Source organism: Lampetra fluviatilis, chromosome 61 (assembly GCF_964198595.1).
Source record: "Lampetra fluviatilis chromosome 61, kcLamFluv1.1, whole genome shotgun sequence".
NCBI classification, from domain to species: Eukaryota; Metazoa; Chordata; class Hyperoartia; order Petromyzontiformes; family Petromyzontidae; genus Lampetra; species Lampetra fluviatilis.
In genome coordinates this window covers 4352773-4376853 of record NC_136335.1, presented here as the reverse complement: position 1 = coordinate 4376853, position 24081 = coordinate 4352773, and the positions used below count along the sequence as shown (strand labels likewise).

Below are 24081 nucleotides of genomic sequence, written 5' to 3'. Positions count from 1 at the left end.
TCACGACGAGTGGTGAGCGTGAGTGGTGAGCGGTGAGTGGCGAGCGGTGTGAGCGGTGAGCGGTGAGTGGTGAGCGGTGAGTGGCGAGCGGTGTGAGTGGTGAGCGGTGAGTGGTGAGCGGTGAGTGGCGAGCGGTGTGAGCGGTGAGCGGTGAGTGGTGAGCGGTGAGTGGCGAGCGGTGTGAGTGGTGAGCGTGAGTGGTGAGCGGTGAGTGGCGAGCGGTGTGAGCGGTGAGCGGTGAGTGGTGAGCGGTGAGTGGCGAGCGGTGTGAGTGGTGAGCGTGAGTGGTGAGCGGTGAGTGGCGAGCGGTGTGAGCGGTGAGCGGTGAGTGGTGAGCGGTGAGTGGCGAGCGGTGTGAGCGGTGAGCGTGAGTGGTGAGCGGTGAGTGGCGAGCGGTGTGAGCGGTGAGCGGTGAGTGGTGAGCGGTGAGCGGCGAGCGGTGAGCGGTGAGCGGTGAGTGGTGAGCGGTGAGCGACGAGTGGTGAGCGGTGAGCGGTGAGCGGTGAGCGGCGAGCGTACCGGTGAGTTTGGCGGCACCACGTGCCCCGGTCCCGCGTGGCACGGTGGTCTCGGCGCTGTGCGCCCCGTCCAGCGAGGAGTAGCGCACGCGGTACGAGTCGGCGGTGGCGCGGCTGTGCTCCCACGACAGCTCCAGCCAGCGCTCCCGGGCCCCCACCACCTGCAGGCCCCGCGGGGGGTCCACGCCTGGGGGGGGGGGGGGGGCGGGGGGGTCACAAGGTCACACGGGGACATGGGGGGAGATACACGGGGGTCACGGGGAGAGAGACACGGGGTCACGGGAAGAGAGACACGGGGTCACGGAGACACGGGGACATGGGGAGAGAGACACGGGGTCACGGGGAGAGAGACACGGGGGTCACGGGGAGAGAGACAGGGGGTCACGGGGTCACGGGGACACGGGGAGAGAGACACGGGGTCACGGGGAGAGAGACTGGGGGGTCACGGAGACACGGGGACACGGTGAGGGAGACACGGGGGTCATGAAGACACGGGGACATGGGGAGAGACACACGGGGTCACGGGGAGAGAGACAGGGGGTCACGGAGACACGGGGACACGGGGAGAGAGACACGGGGTCACGGGGTCACGGGGAGAGAGACAGGGGGTCACGGAGACACGGGGACATGGGGAGGGAGGCACGGGGTCACGGGGTCATGGTGAGAGAGACACGGGGGTCATGGAGACACGGGGACATGGGGAGAGAGACACGGGGTCACAGGGAGAGAGACAGGGGGTCACGGGGTTACGGGGACACGGGGACACGGGGAGGGAGACAGGGGGGTCACGAGGTCACAGGGTCACGGGGAGAGAGACAGGGGGGTCACGGAGACACGGGGACACGGGGGGAGACACACGGGGTCACGGAGACACGGGGACATGGGGAGAGAGACACGGGGTCACGGGGTCACAGGGTCACGGGGAGAGACGGGGGTCACGGAGACATAGACACGGGGTCACGGGGAGAGAGACACGGGGACATAGACACGAGGACATGGTGAGAGAGACACGGGGGTTACATAGACACGGGAAGAGAGATAAGAGGGTCACGGAGACATGGGGACACGGTGAGACACGGGGTCACGGGGTCACGGTGAGAGAGACACGGGGGTCACGGGGTCACGGGAACACGGGGAGAGAGACACGGGGGTTACGGAGACACGGGGTAATGGGGACACGGGGAGGGAGATAAGGGGGTCACGGAAACACGGGGGTCATGGGGACACGGGGAGAGAAACACGGGAAGAGAGATAAGAGGGTCACGGAAACACAGGGACATGGTGAGAGAGACACAGGGGTCACGGGGTCACGGGGAGAGAGACACGGGGTCACGAGGGTCACAGAGACACGGGGAGAGAGATAAGAGGGTCACGGAGACACGGGGACATGGTGAGAGAGACACGGGGTCACGGGGATAGAGACACGGGGGTCATGGAGACACGGGGACACGGTGAGAGAGACAAGGGGACACGGAGAGAGAGACACGGGAATAGAGATAAGAGGGTCACGGAGTCACGGGGACACGGTGAGAGAGACACGGGGGTCACGGGGTCACGGTGAGAGGGTCATGGAGACACGGGGACATGGTGAGAGAGACACGGGGTCACGGGGTCACGGGGGGAGAGACACGGGGGTCATGGAGACACGGGGACATGGTGAGAGAGACACGGGGTCATGGGGGGAGAGACACGGGGGTCATGGAGACACGGGGACATGGTGAGAGAGACACGGGGTCACGGGGTCACGGGGGGAGAGACACGGGGGTCATGGAGAAACGGGGACATGGTGAGAGAGACACTGGGTCACGGAGACACGGGAAGAGAGACACGGGGTCACGGAGACACGGGAAGAGAGATAAGAGGGTCACGGAAGCACAGGGACATGGTGAGAGAGACACGGGGTCACGGGGTCACGGGTAGAGAGACACGGGGGTCATGGAGGCACGGGGACATGGTGAGAGAGACACGGGGTCACGGAGACACGGGAAGAGAGACACGGTGTCACGGATACACGGGAAAAGAGATAAGAGGGTCACGGAGTCACGGGGACACGGTGAGAGAGACACGGGGTCACGGGGAGAGAGGGGGGTCACGGAGACACGGGGACACGGGGGGAGAGACACGGGGGTCACAGAGACACGGGAAGAGAGTTAAGAGGGTCACGGAGTCACGGGGACACGGTGAGAGAGACACGGGGGTCACGGGGTCACGGTGAGAGGGTCACGGAGACACGGGGACACGTTGAGAGAGACACCGGGTCACGGGGTCACGGTGAGAGGGTCACGAAGACACGGGGACACGGTGAGAGAGACAAGGGGTCACGGGGAGAGAGGGGGATCACGGAGACACGGAGACACGGGGACACGGTGAGAGAGACACGGGGTCACGGGGAGAGAGGGGGGTCTCGGAGACACGGGGACATGGTGAGAGAGACACGGGGGTCACGGGGGTCACGGGGTCACAGATATCGTCCGCGTGCGGTGCGCGTCGCGAACCCGTGGTGAACTCCGTGGTGTCGGCTCCGCTGCGCTCGTCTCCGCGCACGCCCAAGATGCTCGCGGCGTAGCGCTCCCCGGGCACGAGGCCTCGCAGGGCGTGGCCCGTGGCCCCGGCGGGCACCCGCTGCTCCTGCGGCGTCTCGCCGGGGCGGCCGTAGGCGAGGACGAGTTGGTCGACGCGGCCCAGCGGAGCCCGCCACGTGAGCTGGGCCGACGAGTCGTCCACGTCACGCGCCTGCAGGCCGCTCGGCGCGTCCAGGACTGCCCCGGAGGGAACGTTCGGTGGACGTTGGTTGTTGGACGTTGGGGGGGGGGGGGGGGGGGGCGGGGGGGGGTTGGGGGAAGAGGGAGGGGTGGGGATAAAAGATTGTAAAAAGAAAAAGATTGTTAAATGAGAAATATTTGAAAATCACTTTTAAAAAACACGCTTTCATTAAATGTACCGTACTCGTAATGGAAGAACTCGAAGCTTGCCATGACGTAATTACAGCCAAGGTCAGTTAAACGTGGACAATTAGAGCCAAGCCGAAACATAACATACAAAAAATAATATTTGTACTGGTAGAAAGCTCCTAGTTACACCAGCCCACAGGGGATTATTGTGTCCGTCCGTCCGTCGTGCAGGGAGGGGCTGGGTGGGGAGGGGCTGGGTGGGGAGGGGCTGGGTGGGGAGGGTGGGGTGGGGAGGGTGGGTGGGGCTGGGTGGGGGCTGGGAGGGGTGGGGAGGGAGGGTGGGGAGGGGCTGGGTGGGGAGGGTGGGGTGGGGAGGGTGGGTGGGTGGGGCTGGGTGGGGGCTGGGAGGGGTGGGGAGGGGCTGGGTGGGGAGGGTGGGAAGGGTGGGGTGGGGAGGGTGGGGAGGTGCTGGGTGGGGAGGGTGAGGAGGGGCTGGGTGGGGAGGAGTGGGGCTGGGTGGGGAGGGTGGGGCTGGGTGGGGGGTGGGAGGGGTGGGGCTGGGTGGGGAGGGGCTGGGAGGGGAGGGGAGGGGCTGGATGGGGAGGGTGGGGCTGGGTGGGGGGTGGGAGGGGTGTGGCTGGGTGGGGAGGGGCTAGTCACCCCGTGGTGCCCTTATAAAACTCAACGTTTCACCTACTCACGCCGGCTTGTGCCCGCCCTCACAGTCGGCCATATTTGCAGAATACACCACGCCGCCGTTGACCCTGCAGGCCATTGACCGAGCAGCCCAACGTTCCTACCGGCTCCCTCCGCAGGAATGTGTTAAAATGTTTTATTTTCATGATAGAATATAGTATTGTCATCAGTATGACATAAGTATACCAAGTTTGCGGTCGATAGCACATTGGGAAGTGGGTAGAAATTGGACAACAGACAGAGTGAGTTCATAGAAAGAAAACCCTCGGGCTCCATCCAGGGTCGGTTGAGTTGTTGGTTGAGTTTGTTTGCTCCTGCCCACACACCCTCCCCTAGGTAGACTCAGCCTCAAATGAGTGCCTGGTGCGGTGTGTAAACATCGCCGCTGGGGAGACAAAGGCGGCCGGGCGTGGTGTTGGCCTCCGTAGGTGCTCGCTAACATCGCTTGCCCCAACAGCCTGTCATGAAGCCTCTATGGAGGATCGTGGTTGTGTGTGGCGGTGGTGCTCGGAGCGGTGGTGCTAGGAGCGGTGGCGCAGCGATTAGAGCAGCGTACAGGAGTCGCGCTAGTGTTGCTGTTGTTGCTGTTGTTGCTGTTTGTTGTTGGTGAGCGGTTTGACGAGTGAGTGGTTTGAGTGGTGAGTGGTTTGAGTGGTGAGTGGTTTGAGTGGTGAGCGGTGTGAGTGGTGAGTGGTGAGCGGTGTGAGTGGTGAGCGGTGTGAGTGGTGAGTGGTGAGTAGTGAGTGGTGAGCGGTGTGAGTGGTGAGTGTTTAGCGGTGTGAGTGGTTTGAGTGGTGAGTGTTTAGCGGTGTGAGTGGTGAGTGGTGAGTGGTGAGCGGTGTGAGTGGTGAGCGGTGAGTGGTGAGCGGTGTGAGTGGTGAGTGGTGAGTGTTGAGCGGCGTGAGTGGTGAGTGGTGAGTGGTGAGTGGTGAGTGGTGAGTGGTGAGCGGTGTGAGTGGTGAGTGGTGAGTGGTGAGCGGTGTGAGTGGTGAGTGGTGAGTGTTGAGCGGCGTGAGTGGTGAGTGGTGAGTGGTGAGCGGTGTGAGTGGTGAGTGGTGTGAGCGGTGAGTGGTGAGTAGTGAGTGGTGAGCGGTGTGAGTGGTGAGTGGTGAGTGTTGAGCGGCGTGAGTGGTGAGTGGTGAGTGGTGAGCGGTGTGAGTGGTGAGCGTTGTGAGCGGTGAGAGTGGTGAGTGGTGAGCGTTGTGAGCGGTGAGAGTGGTGAGAGTGGTGAGTGGTGAGTGGTGAGTGGTGAGTGGTGAGAGTGGTGAGAGTGGTGAGTGGTGAGTGGTGAGCGGTGAGAGTGGTGAGCGTTGTGAGCGGTGAGAGTGGTGAGTGGTGAGCGGTGAGCGGTGAGAGTGGTGAGTGGTGAGTGGTGAGCGGTGAGAGTGGTGAGTGGTGAGTGGTGAGCGGTGTGAGTGGTGAGTGGTGAGCGTGGTGAGTGGTGAGTGGTGAGAGTGGTGAGTGGTGAGTGGTGAGCGGTGAGCGTTGTGAGCGGGGTGAGTGGTGAGCGGTGAGAGTGGTGAGTGGTGAGTGGTGAGTGGTGAGTGGTGAGTGGTGAGTGGTGAGTGGTGAGCGGTGTGAGTGGTGAGTGGTGAGTGGTGAGTGGTGAGCGGTGAGAGTGGTGAGTGGTGAGTGGTGAGTGGTGAGTGGTGAGTGGTGAGCGGTGAGAGTGGTGAGTGGTGAGTGGTGAGTGGTGAGTGGTGAGTGGTGAGCGGTGTGAGTGGTGAGTGGTGAGTGGTGAGCGGTGAGAGTGGTGAGTGGTGAGCGGTGAGAGTGGTGAGTGGTGAGTGTTGTGAGCGTGGTGAGTGGTGAGTGGTGAGTGGTGAGTGTTGTGAGCGTGGTGAGTGGTGAGTGGTGAGTGGTGAGTGGTGAGCGGTGTGAGTGGTGAGTGGTGAGTGGTGAGTGGTGAGTGGTGAGCGTGGTGAGTGGTGAGTGGTGAGTGGTGAGTGGTGAGCGGTGTGAGTGGTGAGTGGTGAGTGGTGAGTGGTGAGTGGTGAGTGGTGAGTGTTGTGAGCGTGGTGAGTGGTGAGTGGTGAGTGGTGAGTGTTGTGAGCGTGGTGAGTGGTGAGTGGTGAGTGGTGAGTGGTGAGCGGTGTGAGTGGTGAGTGGTGAGCGGTGAGCGGTGAGCGGTGAGAGTGGTGAGTGGTGAGTGGTGAGTGGTGAGTGGTGAGCGGTGAGCGTTGTGAGCGGGGTGAGTGGTGAGCGGTGAGAGTGGTGAGTGGTGAGTGGTGAGTGGTGAGTGGTGAGCGGTGAGCGTTGTGAGCGGGGTGAGTGGTGAGCGGTGAGAGTGGTGAGTGGTGAGTGGTGAGTGGTGAGTGGTGAGTGGTGAGCGGTGAGAGTGGTGAGTGGTGAGTGGTGAGCGGTGAGAGTGGTGAGTGGTGAGTGGTGAGCGTTGTGAGCGGGGTGAGTGGTGAGCGGTGAGTGTTGTGAGCGTGGTGAGTGGTGAGTGGTGAGAGTGGTGAGTGGTGAGCGGTGAGAGTGGTGAGCGGTGAGTGTTGTGAGCGTGGTGAGTGGTGAGTGGTGAGTGGTGAGTGGTGTGAGTGGTGAGTGGTGAGTGGTGAGTGGTGAGTGGTGAGAGTGGTGAGTGGTGAGCGGTGAGTGGTGAGCGGTGAGTGTTGTGAGCGTGGTGAGTGGTGAGTGGTGAGAGTGGTGAGTGGTGAGCGGTGAGTGGTGAGCGGTGAGTGTTGTGAGCGTGGTGAGTGGTGAGTGGTGAGTGGTGAGTGGTGTGAGTGGTGAGTGGTGAGTGGTGAGTGGTGAGTGTTGTGAGCGTGGTGAGTGGTGAGTGGTGAGTGGTGAGTGGTGTGAGTGGTGAGCGGTGAGAGTGGTGAGTGGTGAGCGGTGAGAGTGGTGAGCGGTGAGTGTTGTGAGCGTGGTGAGTGGTGAGTGGTGAGTGGTGAGCGGTGTGAGTGGTGAGTGGTGAGTGGTGAGTGGTGAGTGGTGAGCGTGGTGAGTGGTGAGTGGTGAGTGGTGAGTGGTGAGCGGTGTGAGTGGTGAGTGGTGAGCGGTGAGCGGTGAGCGGTGAGAGTGGTGAGTGGTGAGTGGTGAGCGGTGAGAGTGGTGAGTGGTGAGTGGTGAGTGGTGAGTGGTGAGCGGTGAGAGTGGTGAGTGGTGAGTGGTGAGCGGTGAGAGTGGTGAGTGGTGAGTGGTGAGCGGTGAGAGTGGTGAGTGGTGAGTGGTGAGCGGTGAGAGTGGTGAGTGGTGAGTGGTGAGCGGTGAGAGTGGTGAGAGTGGTGAGTGGTGAGCGGTGAGTGGTGAGTGGTGAGTGTTGTGAGCGTGGTGAGTGGTGAGTGGTGAGTGGTGAGCGGTGAGAGTGGTGAGTGGTGAGTGGTGAGCGGTGAGAGTGGTGAGTGGTGAGTGGTGAGCGGTGAGAGTGGTGAGAGTGGTGAGTGGTGAGCGGTGAGTGGTGAGTGGTGAGTGTTGTGAGCGTGGTGAGCGGTGAGTGGTGAGTGGTGAGCGTTGTGAGCGGGGTGAGTGGTGAGCGGTGAGAGTGGTGAGTGGTGAGCGGTGAGAGTGGTGAGTGGTGAGTGTTGTGAGCGTGGTGAGTGGTGAGTGGTGAGTGGTGAGTGTTGTGAGCGTGGTGAGTGGTGAGTGGTGAGTGGTGAGTGGTGAGCGGTGTGAGTGGTGAGTGGTGAGTGGTGAGTGGTGAGTGGTGAGCGTGGTGAGTGGTGAGTGGTGAGTGGTGAGTGGTGAGCGGTGTGAGTGGTGAGTGGTGAGCGGTGAGAGTGGTGAGTGGTGAGCGGTGAGAGTGGTGAGTGGTGAGTGGTGAGCGGTGTGAGTGGTGAGTGGTGAGTGGTGAGCGTTGTGAGCGGGGTGAGTGGTGAGCGGTGAGAGTGGTGAGTGGTGAGCGGTGAGAGTGGTGAGTGGTGAGTGTTGTGAGCGTGGTGAGTGGTGAGTGGTGAGTGGTGAGTGTTGTGAGCGTGGTGAGTGGTGAGTGGTGAGTGGTGAGTGGTGAGCGGTGTGAGTGGTGAGTGGTGAGTGGTGAGTGGTGAGTGGTGAGCGGTGTGAGTGGTGAGTGGTGAGCGGTGAGAGTGGTGAGTGGTGAGCGGTGTGAGTGGTGAGTGGTGAGTGGTGAGCGGTGTGAGTGGTGAGTGGTGAGTGGTGAGCGGTGTGAGTGGTGAGTGGTGAGTGGTGAGTGGTGAGCGGTGTGAGTGGTGAGTGTTGTGAGCGGGGCCCTACGCGTGGTGACGTCAGCGCTGGCGGGCGGGCTGCGCGCGTCGTCCTTGGTGGCCACGAGGGTCACGTGGTAGCCGTGGCCGGGCCGCAGGCCGCTCTGCACGTGCGACGTCTCGGAGGGGCCCAGCCGCGTGACCACGGGGCCCAGGGGCAGCCGCCCGGTCACGTCATCATCATCCAGCTGACACACACACACACAGATAGACACACACACAGATAGACACACACACACACACACAGCCGCGTGACCACGGGGCCCAGGGGCAGCCGCCCGGTCACGTCATCGTCGTCCAGCTGATACAGAGACACACAGACAGAGTGACACACACACACAGAGTGACACACACACACACAGAGTGACACACACACACAGAGTGACACACAGAGACAGTGACACACACACACACACAGAGTGACACACACACACAGAGTGACACACAGAGACAGTGACACACACACACACAGAGTGACACACACACAGAGAGTGACACACACACAGAGAGTGACACACACACACACAGAGACAGTGACACGCACACACAGAGTGACACACGCACACAGAGAGTGACACACACACAGAGACAGTGACACACACACACACAGCCGCGTGACCACGGGGCCCAGGGGCAGCCGCCCGGTCGCGTCATCATCATCCAGCTGACACAGAGACACACACACAGAGTGACACACACACACACACAGAGTGACACACACACACAGAGACAGTGACACACACACACAGAGTGACACACACAGAGACAGTGACACACACACACACAGCCGCGTGACCACGGGGCCCAGGGGCAGCCGCCCGGTCACGTCATCATCGTCCAGCTGACACGCACACACAGAGTGACACACACACACAGACAGTGACACACACACACAGAGAGACACACACACACAGAGTGACACACACACACAGAGTGACACGCACACACAGAGTGACACACACACACAGAGAGTGTGACGGTGACACACGCACAGAGACAGTGACACACACACACAGCCGCGTGACCACGGGGCCCAAGGGCAGCCGCCCGGTCACGTCATCATCGTCCAGCTGACACACACACAGAGTTAGACTGTGACACACACACACAGAGTGACACACACACACAGAGACAGAGAGACAGTGACACACACACACACACAGAGAGGGTGACACACACACACACAGTTAGACTGTGACACACACACACAGGGTGACACACACACAGAGACAGAGAGACAGTGACACACACACACAGAGAGGGTGACACACACACACAGAGTTAGACTGTGACACACACACACAGGGTGACACACACACACAGAGACAGAGAGACAGTGACACACACACACACACAGAGGGTGACACACACACACACAGAGTTAGACTGTGGCACACACACACAGGGTGACACACACACAGAGACAGAGAGACAGTGACACACACACACACAGAGAGGGTGACACACACACACACAGAGTTAGACTGTGACACACACACACAGGGTGACACACACACACAGAGACAGAGAGACAGTGACACACACACACAGAGTTAGACTGTGACACACACACAGGGTGACACACACACAGAGACAGAGAGACAGTGACACACACACACACAGAGGGTGACACACACACACAGAGTTAGACTGTGACACACACACACAGGGTGACACACACACACAGAGACAGAGAGACAGTGACACACACACACACAGAGGGTGACACACACACACAGAGTTAGACTGTGACACACACACACACAGGGTGACACACACACAGAGACAGAGAGACAGTGACACACACACACACAGAGAGGGTGACACACACACACAGAGTTAGACTGTGACACACACACACACAGGGTGACACACACACACAGAGACAGAGAGACAGTGACACACACACACACACAGAGAGGGTGACACACACACAGAGTGACACACACACACAGAGACAGAGAGACACACACACAGAGACAGTGACACACACACAGAGAGAGGGTGACACACACACACAGAGACAGAGAGACAGTGACACACACACGGAGTTCGACAGCCCCATTGCACTGACGCACACACAGTAGAGAGAGTGACACACACACAGACGTTATACGGACAACCCCCATCATACACACGTCACGTGTACACGTCACAATACATCTGGGACGTTGCCTCGCTCCCATCGTGAATTCTGCTGCTGCTGCTGCTTCTGCTGCTGCTGCTGGTTCTGCTGCTGCTCCTGCTGCTGCTGGTTCTGCTGCTGCTCCTGCTGCTGCTGCTTCTGCTACTGCTGCTGCTCCTGCTGCTGCTGGTTCTGCTTCTGCTGCTGCTCCTGCTGCTGCTGGTTCTGCTGCTGCTGCTGCTGCTCCTGCTGCTGCTGCTGGTTCTGCTGCTGCTCCTGCTGCTGCTGCTTCTGCTGCTGCTGGTTCTGCTGCTGCTCCTGCTGCTGCTGCTACTGCTGCTGCTGGTTCTGCTACTGCTTCTGCTGCTGCTGCTGCTACTGCTGCTGCTGCTCCTGCTACTACTGCTGCTGCTGCTGCTTCTGCTGCTTCTGCTGTTGCTGCTGCTGCTCCCCGGACTCTGTAATCTTCACTCTGCCCCCCGATATTAAAAAAAAGCCATCGCAGGCAAATGAACCCGCGATGGAGTCTGACGAAGTTCGCTCTGGACGCCTCGGGGCACCCCCGTCTCGCTGGGACCCAGGTGGGGGGGGGGGGGGGCAGAGAGGGGGGGGGGGCAGAGGGGGAGGAGGGAGAGGGGGGCCCAGGCTCTGTGGACGTCACGTGGCCTCCACTGCCCTCGCCATCCCAGGGCCCCGGGACATGAACGAGCTCTTGTGGTGTCCCCCACTCACCCACCACTCACCCCCCACTCACCCCCCCACTCACCCCCCACTCACCCCCCACTCACCCCCCACTCACCCCCCACTCACCCCCCACTCAGTCACACTCACTCACCCACTCACCCCCCACTCACCCCCCACTCACCCCCCACTCATCCCCCACTCAGTCACACTAACTCACACTCACTCAACCACACTCATCCCCATTCACCCCCACTCACCCCCCACTCATCCCCCACACACCCCCCACTCACCCCCACTCAGTCACACTCACCCCCACTCACCCACACTCACCCACACTCACCCACACTCACACTCACCCCACTCACCCCCCACTCATCCCCACTCACCCCCATCACTACCCCCCCGTCACCCCCATCACTACCCCCCCCCCCCGTGACCCCCACTCGCCCTCAGCGTGTGAGTAACGAGGAGTGAGCGGCTCCCGCGACCTGTCACCTCCCACGCACCGCGCACACAGCTGGCTCCACTTAGCGCGACTCGCTCACTCACTCACCCCGCCACTCGCTCGCTCACCCCGTCACTCGCTCACTCGCTCACCCCGCCACTCGCTCACTCGCTCACCCCGCCACTCGCTCGCTCACCCCGCCACTCGCTCACTCGCTCACCCCGTCACTCGCTCACTCACTCACCCCGCCACTCGCTCGCTCACCCCGTCACTCGCTCGCTCACCCCGCCACTCGCTCGCTCACCCCGCCACTCGCTCACTCGCTCACCCCGCCACTCGCTCACTCGCTCACCCCGCCACTCGCTCGCTCACCCCGCGACTCACTCACTCACTCACCCCGCCACTCGCTCGCTCACCCCGCGACTCACTCACTCACTCACCCCGCCACTCACTCGCTCACCCCGCGACTCACTCACTCACTCACCCCGCCACTCGCTCGCTCACCCCGCCACTCGCTCACTCACTCACCCCGCCACTCACTCGCTCACCCCGCGACTCACTCACTCACTCACCCCGCCACTCGCTCGCTCACCCCGCCACTCGCTCGCTCACCCCGCGACTCGCTCGCTCACCCCGCGACTCGCTCGCTCACCCCGCGACTCACTCACTCACCCCGCCACTCGCTCGCTCACCCCGCGACTCACTCACTCACCCCGCGACTCACTCACTCACCCCGCCACTCGCTCACTCACCCCGCGACTCGCTCGCTCACCCCGCGACTCGCTCGCTCACCCCGCGACTCACTCACTCACCCCGCGACTCACTCACTCACCCCGCCACTCGCTCACTCACCCCGCGACTCGCTCGCTCACCCCGCGACTCGCTCGCTCACCCCGCGACTCACTCACTCACCCCGCCACTCGCTCACTCACCCCGCGACTCACTCACTCACCCCGCCACTCGCTCACTCACCCCGCGACTCACTCACTCACCCCGCGACTCACTCACTCACCCCGCGACTCACTCACTCACCCCGCCACTCGCTCACTCACCCCGCGACTCACTCACTCACCCCGCCACTCGCTCACTCACCCCGCGACTCACTCACTCACCCCGCGACTCGCTCGCTCACCCCGCGACTCACTCACTCACCCCGCCACTCGCTCACTCGCTCACCCCGCGACTCACTCACTCACCCCGCGACTCGCTCGCTCACCCCGCGACTCACTCACTCACCCCGCGACTCACTCACTCACCCCGCCACTCGCTCACTCACCCCGCCACTCGCTCGCTCACCCCGCGACTCACTCACTCACCCCGCGACTCGCTCGCTCACCCCGCGACTCACTCACTCACTCACCCCGCCACTCGCTCACTCACCCCGCCACTCGCTCGCTCACCCCGCCACTCGCTCGCTCACCCCGCCACTCGCTCGCTCACCCCGCCACTCACTCACTCACCCCGCCACTCGCTCGCTCACCCCGCCACTCGCTCGCTCACCCCGCCACTCGCTCGCTCACCCCGCGACTCGCTCGCTCACCCCGCGACTCGCTCGCTCACCCCGCGACTCACTCACTCACCCCGCCACTCGCTCGCTCACCCCGCGACTCACTCACTCACCCCGCGACTCACTCACTCACCCCGCCACTCGCTCACTCACCCCGCGACTCGCTCGCTCACCCCGCGACTCACTCACTCACCCCGCGACTCGCTCGCTCACCCCGCGACTCACTCACTCACCCCGCGACTCACTCACTCACCCCGCCACTCGCTCACTCACCCCGCGACTCGCTCGCTCACCCCGCGACTCGCTCACTCACCCCGCGACTCGCTCGCTCACCCCGCGACTCACTCACTCACCCCGCCACTCGCTCGCTCACCCCGCGACTCGCTCGCTCACCCCGCGACTCACTCACTCACCCCGCGACTCACTCACTCACCCCGCCACTCGCTCACTCACCCCGCCACTCGCTCGCTCACCCCGCGACTCACTCACTCACCCCGCCACTCGCTCACTCACCCCGCCACTCGCTCGCTCACCCCGCCACTCGCTCGCTCACCCCGCCACTCGCTCACTCACCCCGCGACTCACTCACTCACCCCGCCACTCGCTCACTCACCCCGCCACTCGCTCACTCACCCCGCCACTCGCTCACTCACCCCGCCACTCGCTCACTCACCCCGCCACTCACTCACTCACCCCGCCACTCGCTCACTCACCCCGCCACTCGCTCACTCACCCCGCCACTCGCTCGCTCACCCCGCCACTCGCTCACTCACCCCGCGACTCTCTCGCTCACCCCGCCACTCGCTCACTCACCCCGCCACTCGCTCACTCACCCCGCCACTCGCTCACTCACCCCGCCACTCGCTCGCTCACCCCGCCACTCGCTCACTCACCCCACGACTCTCTCGCTCACCCGGCCACTCGCTCGCTCACCCCGCCACTCGCTCACTCACCCCGCCACTCGCTCACTCACCCCGCCACTCGCTCGCTCACCCCGCCACTCGCTCACTCACCCCGCCACTCGCTCACTCGCTCACCCCGCCACTCGCTCACTCACCCCGCCACTCGCTCGCTCACCCCGCGACTCTCTCGCTCACCCGGCCACTCGCTCGCTCACCCGGCCACTCGCTCGCTCACCCGGCCACTCGCTCGCTCACCCCGCCACTCGCTCACTCACCCCGCCACTCGCTCACTCGCTCACCCCGCCACTCGCTCACTCACCCCGCCACTCGCTCGCTCACCCCGCGACTCTCTCGCTCACCCGGCCACTCGCTCACTCACCCCGCCACTCGCTCGCTCACCCCGCGACTCTCTCACTCACCCGGCCACTCGCTCGCTCACCCGGCCACTCGCTCGCTCACCCGGCCACTCGCTCGCTCACCCCGCGACTCTCTCGCTCACCCGGCCACTCGCTCGCTCACCCCGCCACTCGCTCACTCACCCCGCCACTCGCTCACTCGCTCACCCCGCCACTCGCTCACTCACCCCGCCACTCGCTCGCTCACCCCGCGACTCTCTCACTCACCCCGCCACTCGCTCACTCACCCCGCGACTCTCTCGCTCACCCGGCCACTCACTCACTCACCCCGCGACTCTCTCGCTCACCCCGCCACTCGCTCACTCACCCCGCCACTCGCTCGCTCACCCCGCCACTCGCTCACTCACCCCGCGACTCTCTCGCTCACCCCGCCACTCGCTCGCTCACCCCGCCACTCACTCACTCACCCCGCCACTCGCTCACTCACCCCGCGACTCTCTCGCTCACCCCGCCACTCGCTCGCTCACCCCGCCACTCGCTCGCTCACCCCGCCACTCACTCACTCACCCCGCCACTCGCTCACTCACCCCGCCACTCGCTCGCTCACCCCGCCACTCGCTCGCTCACCCCGCCACTCGCTCACTCACCCCGCCACTCGCTCGCTCACCCCGCCACTCGCTCGCTCACCCCGCCACTCACTCACTCACCCCGCCACTCGCTCACTCACCCCGCCACTCGCTCGCTCACCCCGCCACTCGCTCGCTCACCCCGCCACTCGCTCACTCACCCCGCGACTCTCTCGCTCACCCCGCCACTCGCTCGCTCACCCCGCCACTCGCTCGCTCACCCCGCCACTCACTCACTCACCCCGCGACTCTCTCGCTCACCCGGCCACTCACTCACTCACCCCGCGACTCTCTCGCTCACCCCGCCACTCGCTCACTCACCCCGCCACTCGCTCACTCACCCCGCCACTCGCTCACTCACCCCGCCACTCACTCACTCACCCCGCGACTCTCTCGCTCACCCCGCCACTCGCTCACTCACCCCGCCACTCGCTCGCTCACCCCGCCACTCGCTCACTCACCCCGCCACTCGCTCACTCACCCCGCCACTCACTCACTCACCCCGCGACTCTCTCGCTCACCCCGCCACTCGCTCACTCACCCCGCCACTCGCTCGCTCACCCCGCCACTCACTCACTCACCCCGCCACTCGCTCACTCACCCCGCGACTCTCTCGCTCACCCCGGCCACTCACTCACTCACCCCGCGACTCTCTCGCTCACCCCGCCACTCGCTCACTCACCCCGCCACTCGCTCGCTCACCCCGCCACTCGCTCACTCACCCCGCGACTCTCTCGCTCACCCCGCCACTCGCTCGCTCACCCCGCCACTCACTCACTCACCCCGCCACTCGCTCGCTCACCCCGCCACTCGCTCGCTCACCCCGCCACTCGCTCGCTCACACCCGCCACTCGCTCACTCACCCCGCCACTCGCTCGCTCACCCCGCCACTCGCTCACTCACCCCGCCACTCGCTCACTCACCCCGCCACTCGCTCGCTCACCCCGCCACTCGCTCACTCACCCCGCCACTCGCTCGCTCACCCCGCGACTCACTCACTCACCCCGCCACTCGCTCACTCACCCCGCCACTCGCTCGCTCACCCCGCCACTCACTCACTCACCCCGCGACTCTCTCGCTCACCCCGCGCCTCGCTCGCTCACCCCGCCACTCGCTCACTCACCCCGCCACTCGCTCACTCACCCCGCCACTCGCTCGCTCACCCCGCCACTCGCTCGCTCACCCCGCCACTCGCTCACTCACCCCGCCACTCGCTCACTCACCCCGCCACTCGCTCGCTCACCCCGCGACTCTCTCGCTCACCCCACGACTCGCTCGCTCACCCCCGCCACTCGCTCACTCACCCCGCCACTCGCTCACTCACCCCGCCACTCGCTCGCTCACCCCGCCACTCGCTCGCTCACCCCGCCACTCGCTCACTCACCCCGCCACTCGCTCACTCACCCCGCGACTCTCTCGCTCACCCGGCCACTCGCTCGCTCACACCCGCCACTCGCTCACTCACCCCGCCACTCGCTCACTCACCCCGCGACTCTCTCGCTCACCCGGCCACTCGCTCACTCACCCCGCCACTCGCTCGCTCACCCCGCCACTCGCTCACTCACCCCGCCACTCGCTCACTCACCCCGCGACTCTCTCGCTCACCCGGCCACTCGCTCGCTCACCCCGCCACTCGCTCGCCTCACCTCGCCACTCGCTCGCTCACCCCGCCACTCGCTCGCTCACCCCGCGACTCTCTCGCTCACCCGGCCACTCGCTCGCTCACCCCGCCACTCGCTCGCTCACCTCGCCACTCGCTCGCTCACCCCGCCACTCGCTCGCTCACCCCGCGACTCTCTCGCTCACCCCACGACTCGTTCGCTCACCCCGCCACTCGCTCACTCACCCCGCCACTCGCTCACTCACCCCGCCACTCGCTCGCTCACCCCGCCACTCGCTCACTCACCCCGCGACTCTCTCGCTCACCCCACGACTCGCTCGCTCACCCCGCCACTCGCTCACTCACCCCGCCACTCGCTCGCTCACCCCACGACTCGCTCGCTCACCCCGCCACTCGCTCACTCACCCCGCCACTCGCTCGCTCACCCCGCGACTCTCTCGCTCACCCCACGACTCGCTCGCTCACCCCGCCACTCGCTCACTCACCCCGCCACTCGCTCACTCACCCCGCCACTCGCTCGCTCACCCCGCGACTCTCTCGCTCACCCCACGACTCGCTCGCTCACCCCGCCACTCGCTCGCTCACCCCGCCACTCGCTCACTCACCCCGCGACTCTCTCGCTCACCCCACGACTCGCTCGCTCACCCCACAACTCGCTCGATCACCCCGCCACTCGCTCGCTCACCCCGCCACTCGCTCGCTCACCCCGCGACTCTCTCGCTCACCCCACGACTCGCTCGCTCACTCACCCCGCCACTTGCTCACTCACCCCGCCACTCGCTCACTCACCCCGCCACTCGCTCACTCGCTCACCCCGCCACTCACTCACTCACCCCGCCACTCGCTCGCTCACCCCGCCACTCGCTCACTCGCTCACCCCGCCACTCGCTCGCTCACACCCGCCACTCGCTCGCTCACCCCGCCACTCGCTCACTTCGCTCACCCCGCCACTCGCTCGCTCACCCCCGCCACTCGCTCGCTCACCCCGCCACTCGCTCGCTCACCCCGCGACTCACTCACTCACTCACTCACTCACTCACTCACCCCGCCACTCGCTCGCTCACCCCGCGACTCGCTCGCTCACCCCGCCACTCGCTCGCTCACCCCGCGTCTCGCTCGCTCACCCCGGCACTCGCTCTCTCACTCACCCCGCGACTCACTCACTCACCCCGCGACTCACTCACTCACCCCGCGACTCGCTCACTCACCCCGCCACTCGCTCACTCACCCCGCCACTCGCTCACTCACTCACCCCGCGACTCACTCACTCACCCCGCAACTCGCTCACTCACCCCGCCACTCGCTCGCTCACCCCGCCACTCGCTCACTCATTCACCCCGCGACTCGCTCACTCACCCCGCGACTCGCTCACTCACCCCGCCACTCGCTCACTCACTCACCCCGCGACTCGCTCACTCACCCCGCGACTCGCTCGCTCACCCCGCCACTCGCTCACTCACCCCGCCACTCGCTCACTCACCCCGCCACTCGCTCGCTCACCCCGCGACTCGCTCGCTCACCCCGCCACTCGCTCATTCACCCCGCCACTCGCTCACTCGCTCACCCTGCCACTCGCTCGCTCACCCCGCCACTCGCTCGCTCACCCCGCGACTCGCTCGCTCACCCCGCCACTCGCTCGCTCACTCACCCCACGACTCGCTCACCCCGCCACTCGCTCGCTCACTCACCCCGCGACTCGCTCGTTCACCCCCGCCACTCGCTCACTCACCACCACCATCATCACCACTATCATCATCATCACCACTATCATCATCACCACCACCACTATCATCATCATCATCATCACCACTATCATCATCATCATCATCACCACTATCATCATCATCACCACTATCATCATCATCACCACCACTATCATCATCACCACCACTATCATCATCATCACCACTATCATCATCATCACCACTATCATCATCATCATCATCATCATCACTATCATCATCACCACCACTATCATCATCACCACCATCATCATCATCATCACCACTATCATCATCATCATCACTATCATCATCACCACCACTATCATCATCACCACCACTATCATCATCATCACCACTATCATCATCATCACCACTATCATCATCATCACCACTATCATCATCATCACCACTATCATCATCATCATCACTATCATCATCACCACCACTATCATCATCACCACCACTATCATCATCATCACCACTATCATCATCACCACCACTATCATCATCACCACCATCATCATCATCATCACCACTATCATCATCATCATCACTATCATCATCACCACCACTATCATCATCACCACCACTATCATCATCACCACCACTATCATCATCATCACCACTATCATCATCATCATCACTATCATCATCACCACCACTATCATCATCACCACCACTATCATCATCATCACCACTATCATCATCATCACCACTATCATCATCATCATCACTATCATCATCACCACCACTATCATCATCACCACCATCATCATCATCATCACCACTATCATCATCATCATCACTATCATCATCACCACCACTATCATCATCACCACCACTATCATCATCATCACCACTATCATCATCATCACCACTATCATCATCATCACCACTATCATCATCATCACCATCATCATCATCACCACTATCATCATCATCACCACTATCATCATCATCATCACTATCATCATCACCACCACTATCATCATCACCACCACTATCATCATCATCATCACTATCATCATCACCACCACTATCATCATCATCACCACTATCATCATCATCATCACTATCATCATCACCACCACTATCATCATCATCATCACTATCATCATCATCACCACTATCATCATCACCACCACTATCATCATCATCACCACTATCATCATCACCACCACTATCATCATCACCACCACTATCATCATCATCACCACTATCATCATCACCACCACTATCATCATCATCATCACTATCATCATCACCACCACTATCATCATCATCACCACTATCATCATCATCACCACTATCATCATCATCACCACTATCATCATCATCATCACTATCATCATCACCACCATCATCATCATCATCACCACTATCATCATCATCATCACTATCATCATCACCACCACTATCATCATCACCACCACTATCATCATCATCACCACTATCATCATCATCACCACTATCATCATCACCACCACTATCATCATCATCACCACTATCATCATCACCACCACTATCATCATCACCACCACTATCATCATCATCACCACTATCATCATCACCACCATCATCATCATCACCACTATCATCATCATCATCACTATCATCATCATCCATCACTATCATCATCACCACCACTATCATCATCACCACCACTATCATCATCATCATCACTATCATCATCATCACCACTATCATCATCACCACCACTATCATCATCATCACCACTATCATCATCACCACCACTATCATCATCACCACCACTATCATCATCACCACCACTATCATCATCACCACCATCATCATCATCACCACCACTATCATCATCATCATCACTATCATCATCACCACCACTATCATCATCACCACCACTATCATCATCACCACCACTATCATCATCATCACCACTATCATCATCATCATCACTATCATCATCACCACCACTATCATCATCATCACCACTATCATCATCATCATCACTATCATCATCACCACCACTATCATCATCACCACCACTATCATCATCACCACCATCATCATCATCATCACCACTATCATCATCATCATCACTATCATCATCACCACCACTATCATCATCACCACCACTATCATCATCACCACCACTATCATCATCATCACCACTATCATCATCATCATCACTATCATCATCACCACCACTATCATCATCACCACCACTATCATCATCATCACCACTATCATCATCATCACCACTATCATCATCATCATCATCACTATCATCATCACCACCACTATCATCATCACCACCATCATCATCATCATCACCACTATCATCATCATCATCACTATCATCATCACCACCACTATCATCATCACCACCACTATCATCATCATCACCACTATCATCATCATCACCACTATCATCATCATCACCACTATCATCATCATCATCACTATCATCATCACCACCACTATCATCATCACCACCACTATCATCATCATCATCACTATCATCATCACCACCACTATCATCATCACCACCACTATCATCATCATCATCACTATCATCATCACCACCACTATCATCATCACCACCATCATCATCATCATCACCACTATCATCATCACCATCACTATCATCATCACCACCACTATCATCATCACCACCACTATCATCATCACCACCACTATCATCATCATCACCACTATCATCATCATCATCACTATCATCATCATCATCACTATCATCATCACCACCACTATCATCATCACCACCACTATCATCATCATCACCACTATCATCATCACCACCACTATCATCATCACCACCACTATCATCATCACCACCACTATCATCATCACCACCATCATCATCATCACCACCACTATCATCATCATCATCACTATCATCATCACCACCACTATCATCATCACCACCACTATCATCATCACCACCACTATCATCATCATCACCACTATCATCATCATCATCACTATCATCATCACCACCACTATCATCATCACCACCATCATCATCATCATCACCACTATCATCATCACCACCACTATCATCATCACCACCATCTATCATCATCACCAACCATCATCATCATCATCACCACTATCATCATCATCATCACTATCATCATCACCACCACTATCATCATCATCACCACTATCATCATCACCACCACTATCATCATCACCACCATCATCATCATCATCAACCACTATCATCATCACCACCACTATCATCATCACCACCACTATCTCATCATCATCATCATCACTATCATCATCATCATCACTATCATCATCACCACCACTATCATCATCACCACCATCATCATCATCATCATCACTATCATCATCACCACCACTATCATCATCACCACCACTATCATCATCATCACCACTATCATCATCACCACCACTATCATCATCATCATCACTATCATCATCATCATCACTATCATCATCACCACCACTATCATCATCACCACCACTATCATCATCATCACCACTATCATCATCATCACCACTATCATCATCATCATCATCATCACTATCATCATCACCACCACTATCATCATCACCCACCATCATCATCATCATCACCACTATCATCATCACCACCACCATCACCATCACCACCACTATCATCATCACCACCACTATCATCATCACCACCATCATCATCATCATCACCACTATCATCATCACCACCACTATCATCATCACCACCATCATCATCATCATCACCACTATCATCATCACCACCACTATCATCATCACCACCACTATCATCATCACCACCATCATCATCATCATCACTATCATCATCATCATCACTATCATCATCACCACCACTATCATCATCACCACCATCATCATCATCATCATCACTATCATCATCACCACCACTATCATCATCACCACCACTATCATCATCATCACCACTATCATCATCACCACCACTATCATCATCATCATCACTATCATCATCATCATCACTATCATCATCACCACCACTATCATCATCACCACCATCATCATCATCATCACCACTATCATCATCACCACCACCATCACCATCACGCTCACACGTGGCCCCTGTACCCCCACGCCCCCCCCCCCCTCCCCCATCTGTCATCCGAGACGAGACCAGCAATGGCATCACGTCTGCACATTGGAATCCATCTCTCTGTGTGTGTGAGTCTGTGTGTGTGAGTCTGTGTGTGTGAGTCTGTGTGTGTGAGTCTGTGTGTGTGAGTCTGTGTGTGTGAGTCTGTGTGTGTGAGTCTGTGTGTGTGAGTCTGTGTGTGTGAGTCTGTGTGTGTGAGTCTGTGTGTGTGAGTCTGTGTGTGTGAGTCTGTGTGTGTGAGTCTGTGTGTGTGAGTCTGTGTGTGTGAGTCTGTGTGTGTGAGTCTGTGTGTGTGAGTCTGTGTGTGTGAGTCTGTGTGTGTGAGTCTGTGTGTGTGAGTCTGTGTGTGTGAGTCTGTGTGTGTGAGTCTGTGTGTGTGAGTCTGTGTGTGTGAGTCTGTGTGTGTGAGTCTGTGTGTGTGAGTCTGTGTGTGTGAGTCTGTGTGTGTGAGTCTGTGTGTGTGAGTCTGTGTGTGTGAGTCTGTGTGTGTGAGTCTGTGTGTGTGAGTCTGTGTGTGTGAGTCTGTGTGTGTGAGTCTGTGTGTGTGAGTCTGTGTGTGTGAGTCTGTGTGTGTGAGTCTGTGTGTGTGAGTCTGTGTGTGTGAGTCTGTGTGTGTGAGTCTGTGTGTGTGAGTCTGTGTGTGTGAGTCTGTGTGTGTGAGTCTGTGTGTGTGAGTCTGTGTGTGTGAGTCTGTGTGTGTGAGTCTGTGTGTGTGAGTCTGTGTGTGTGAGTCTGTGTGTGTGAGTCTGTGTGTGTGAGTCTGTGTGTGTGAGTCTGTGTGTGTGAGTCTGTGTGTGTGAGTCTGTGTGTGTGAGTCTGTGTGTGTGAGTCTGTGTGTGTGAGTCTGTGTGTGTGAGTCTGTGTGTGTGAGTCTGTGTGTGTGAGTCTGTGTGTGTGAGTCTGTGTGTGTGAGTCTGTGTGTGTGAGTCTGTGTGTGTGAGTCTGTGTGTGTGAGTCTGTGTGTGTGAGTCTGTGTGTGTGAGTCTGTGTGTGTGAGTCTGTGTGTGTGAGTCTGTGTGTGTGAGTCTGTGTGTGTGAGTCTGTGTGTGTGAGTCTGTGTGTGTGAGTCTGTGTGTGTGAGTCTGTGTGTGTGAGTCTGTGTGTGTGAGTCTGTGTGTGTGAGTCTGTGTGTGTGAGTCTGTGTGTGTGAGTCTGTGTGTGTGAGTCTGTGTGTGTGAGTCTGTGTGTGTGAGTCTGTGTGTGTGAGTCTGTGTGTGTGAGTCTGTGTGTGTGAGTCTGTGTGTGTGAGTCTGTGTGTGTGAGTCTGTGTGTGTGAGTCTGTGTGTGTGAGTCTGTGTGTGTGAGTCTGTGTGTGTGAGTCTGTGTGTGTGAGTCTGTGTGTGTGAGTCTGTGTGTGTGAGTCTGTGTGTGTGAGTCTGTGTGTGTGAGTCTGTGTGTGTGAGTCTGTGTGTGTGAGTCTGTGTGTGTGAGTCTGTGTGTGTGAGTCTGTGTGTGTGAGTCTGTGTGTGTGAGTCTGTGTGTGTGAGTCTGTGTGTGTGAGTCTGTGTGTGTGAGTCTGTGTGTGTGAGTCTGTGTGTGTGAGTCTGTGTGTGTGAGTCTGTGTGTGTGAGTCTGTGTGTGTGAGTCTGTGTGTGTGAGTCTGTGTGTGTGAGTCTGTGTGTGTGAGTCTGTGTGTGTGAGTCTGTGTGTGTGAGTCTGTGTGTGTGAGTCTGTGTGTGTGAGTCTGT

At 59.5% G+C, this 24081-nt stretch overlaps 1 protein-coding gene across 1 annotated transcript in view; it reads right to left on the bottom strand.

The window, feature by feature from the left end:
- The window catches only part of TNC (tenascin C), a 145695-nt gene that overhangs the window by 31937 nt on the left and 89677 nt on the right, over positions 1–24081 (bottom strand). The window contains exons 7-9 of the mRNA XM_078881361.1: positions 8282–8459; positions 3014–3277; positions 520–705 (exon numbers count right to left, since the gene is read on the bottom strand). Coding sequence (XP_078737487.1) covers positions 520–705; positions 3014–3277; positions 8282–8459 — 628 coding nt within the window. The remainder of the gene's footprint in view (positions 1–519; positions 706–3013; positions 3278–8281; positions 8460–24081) is intronic.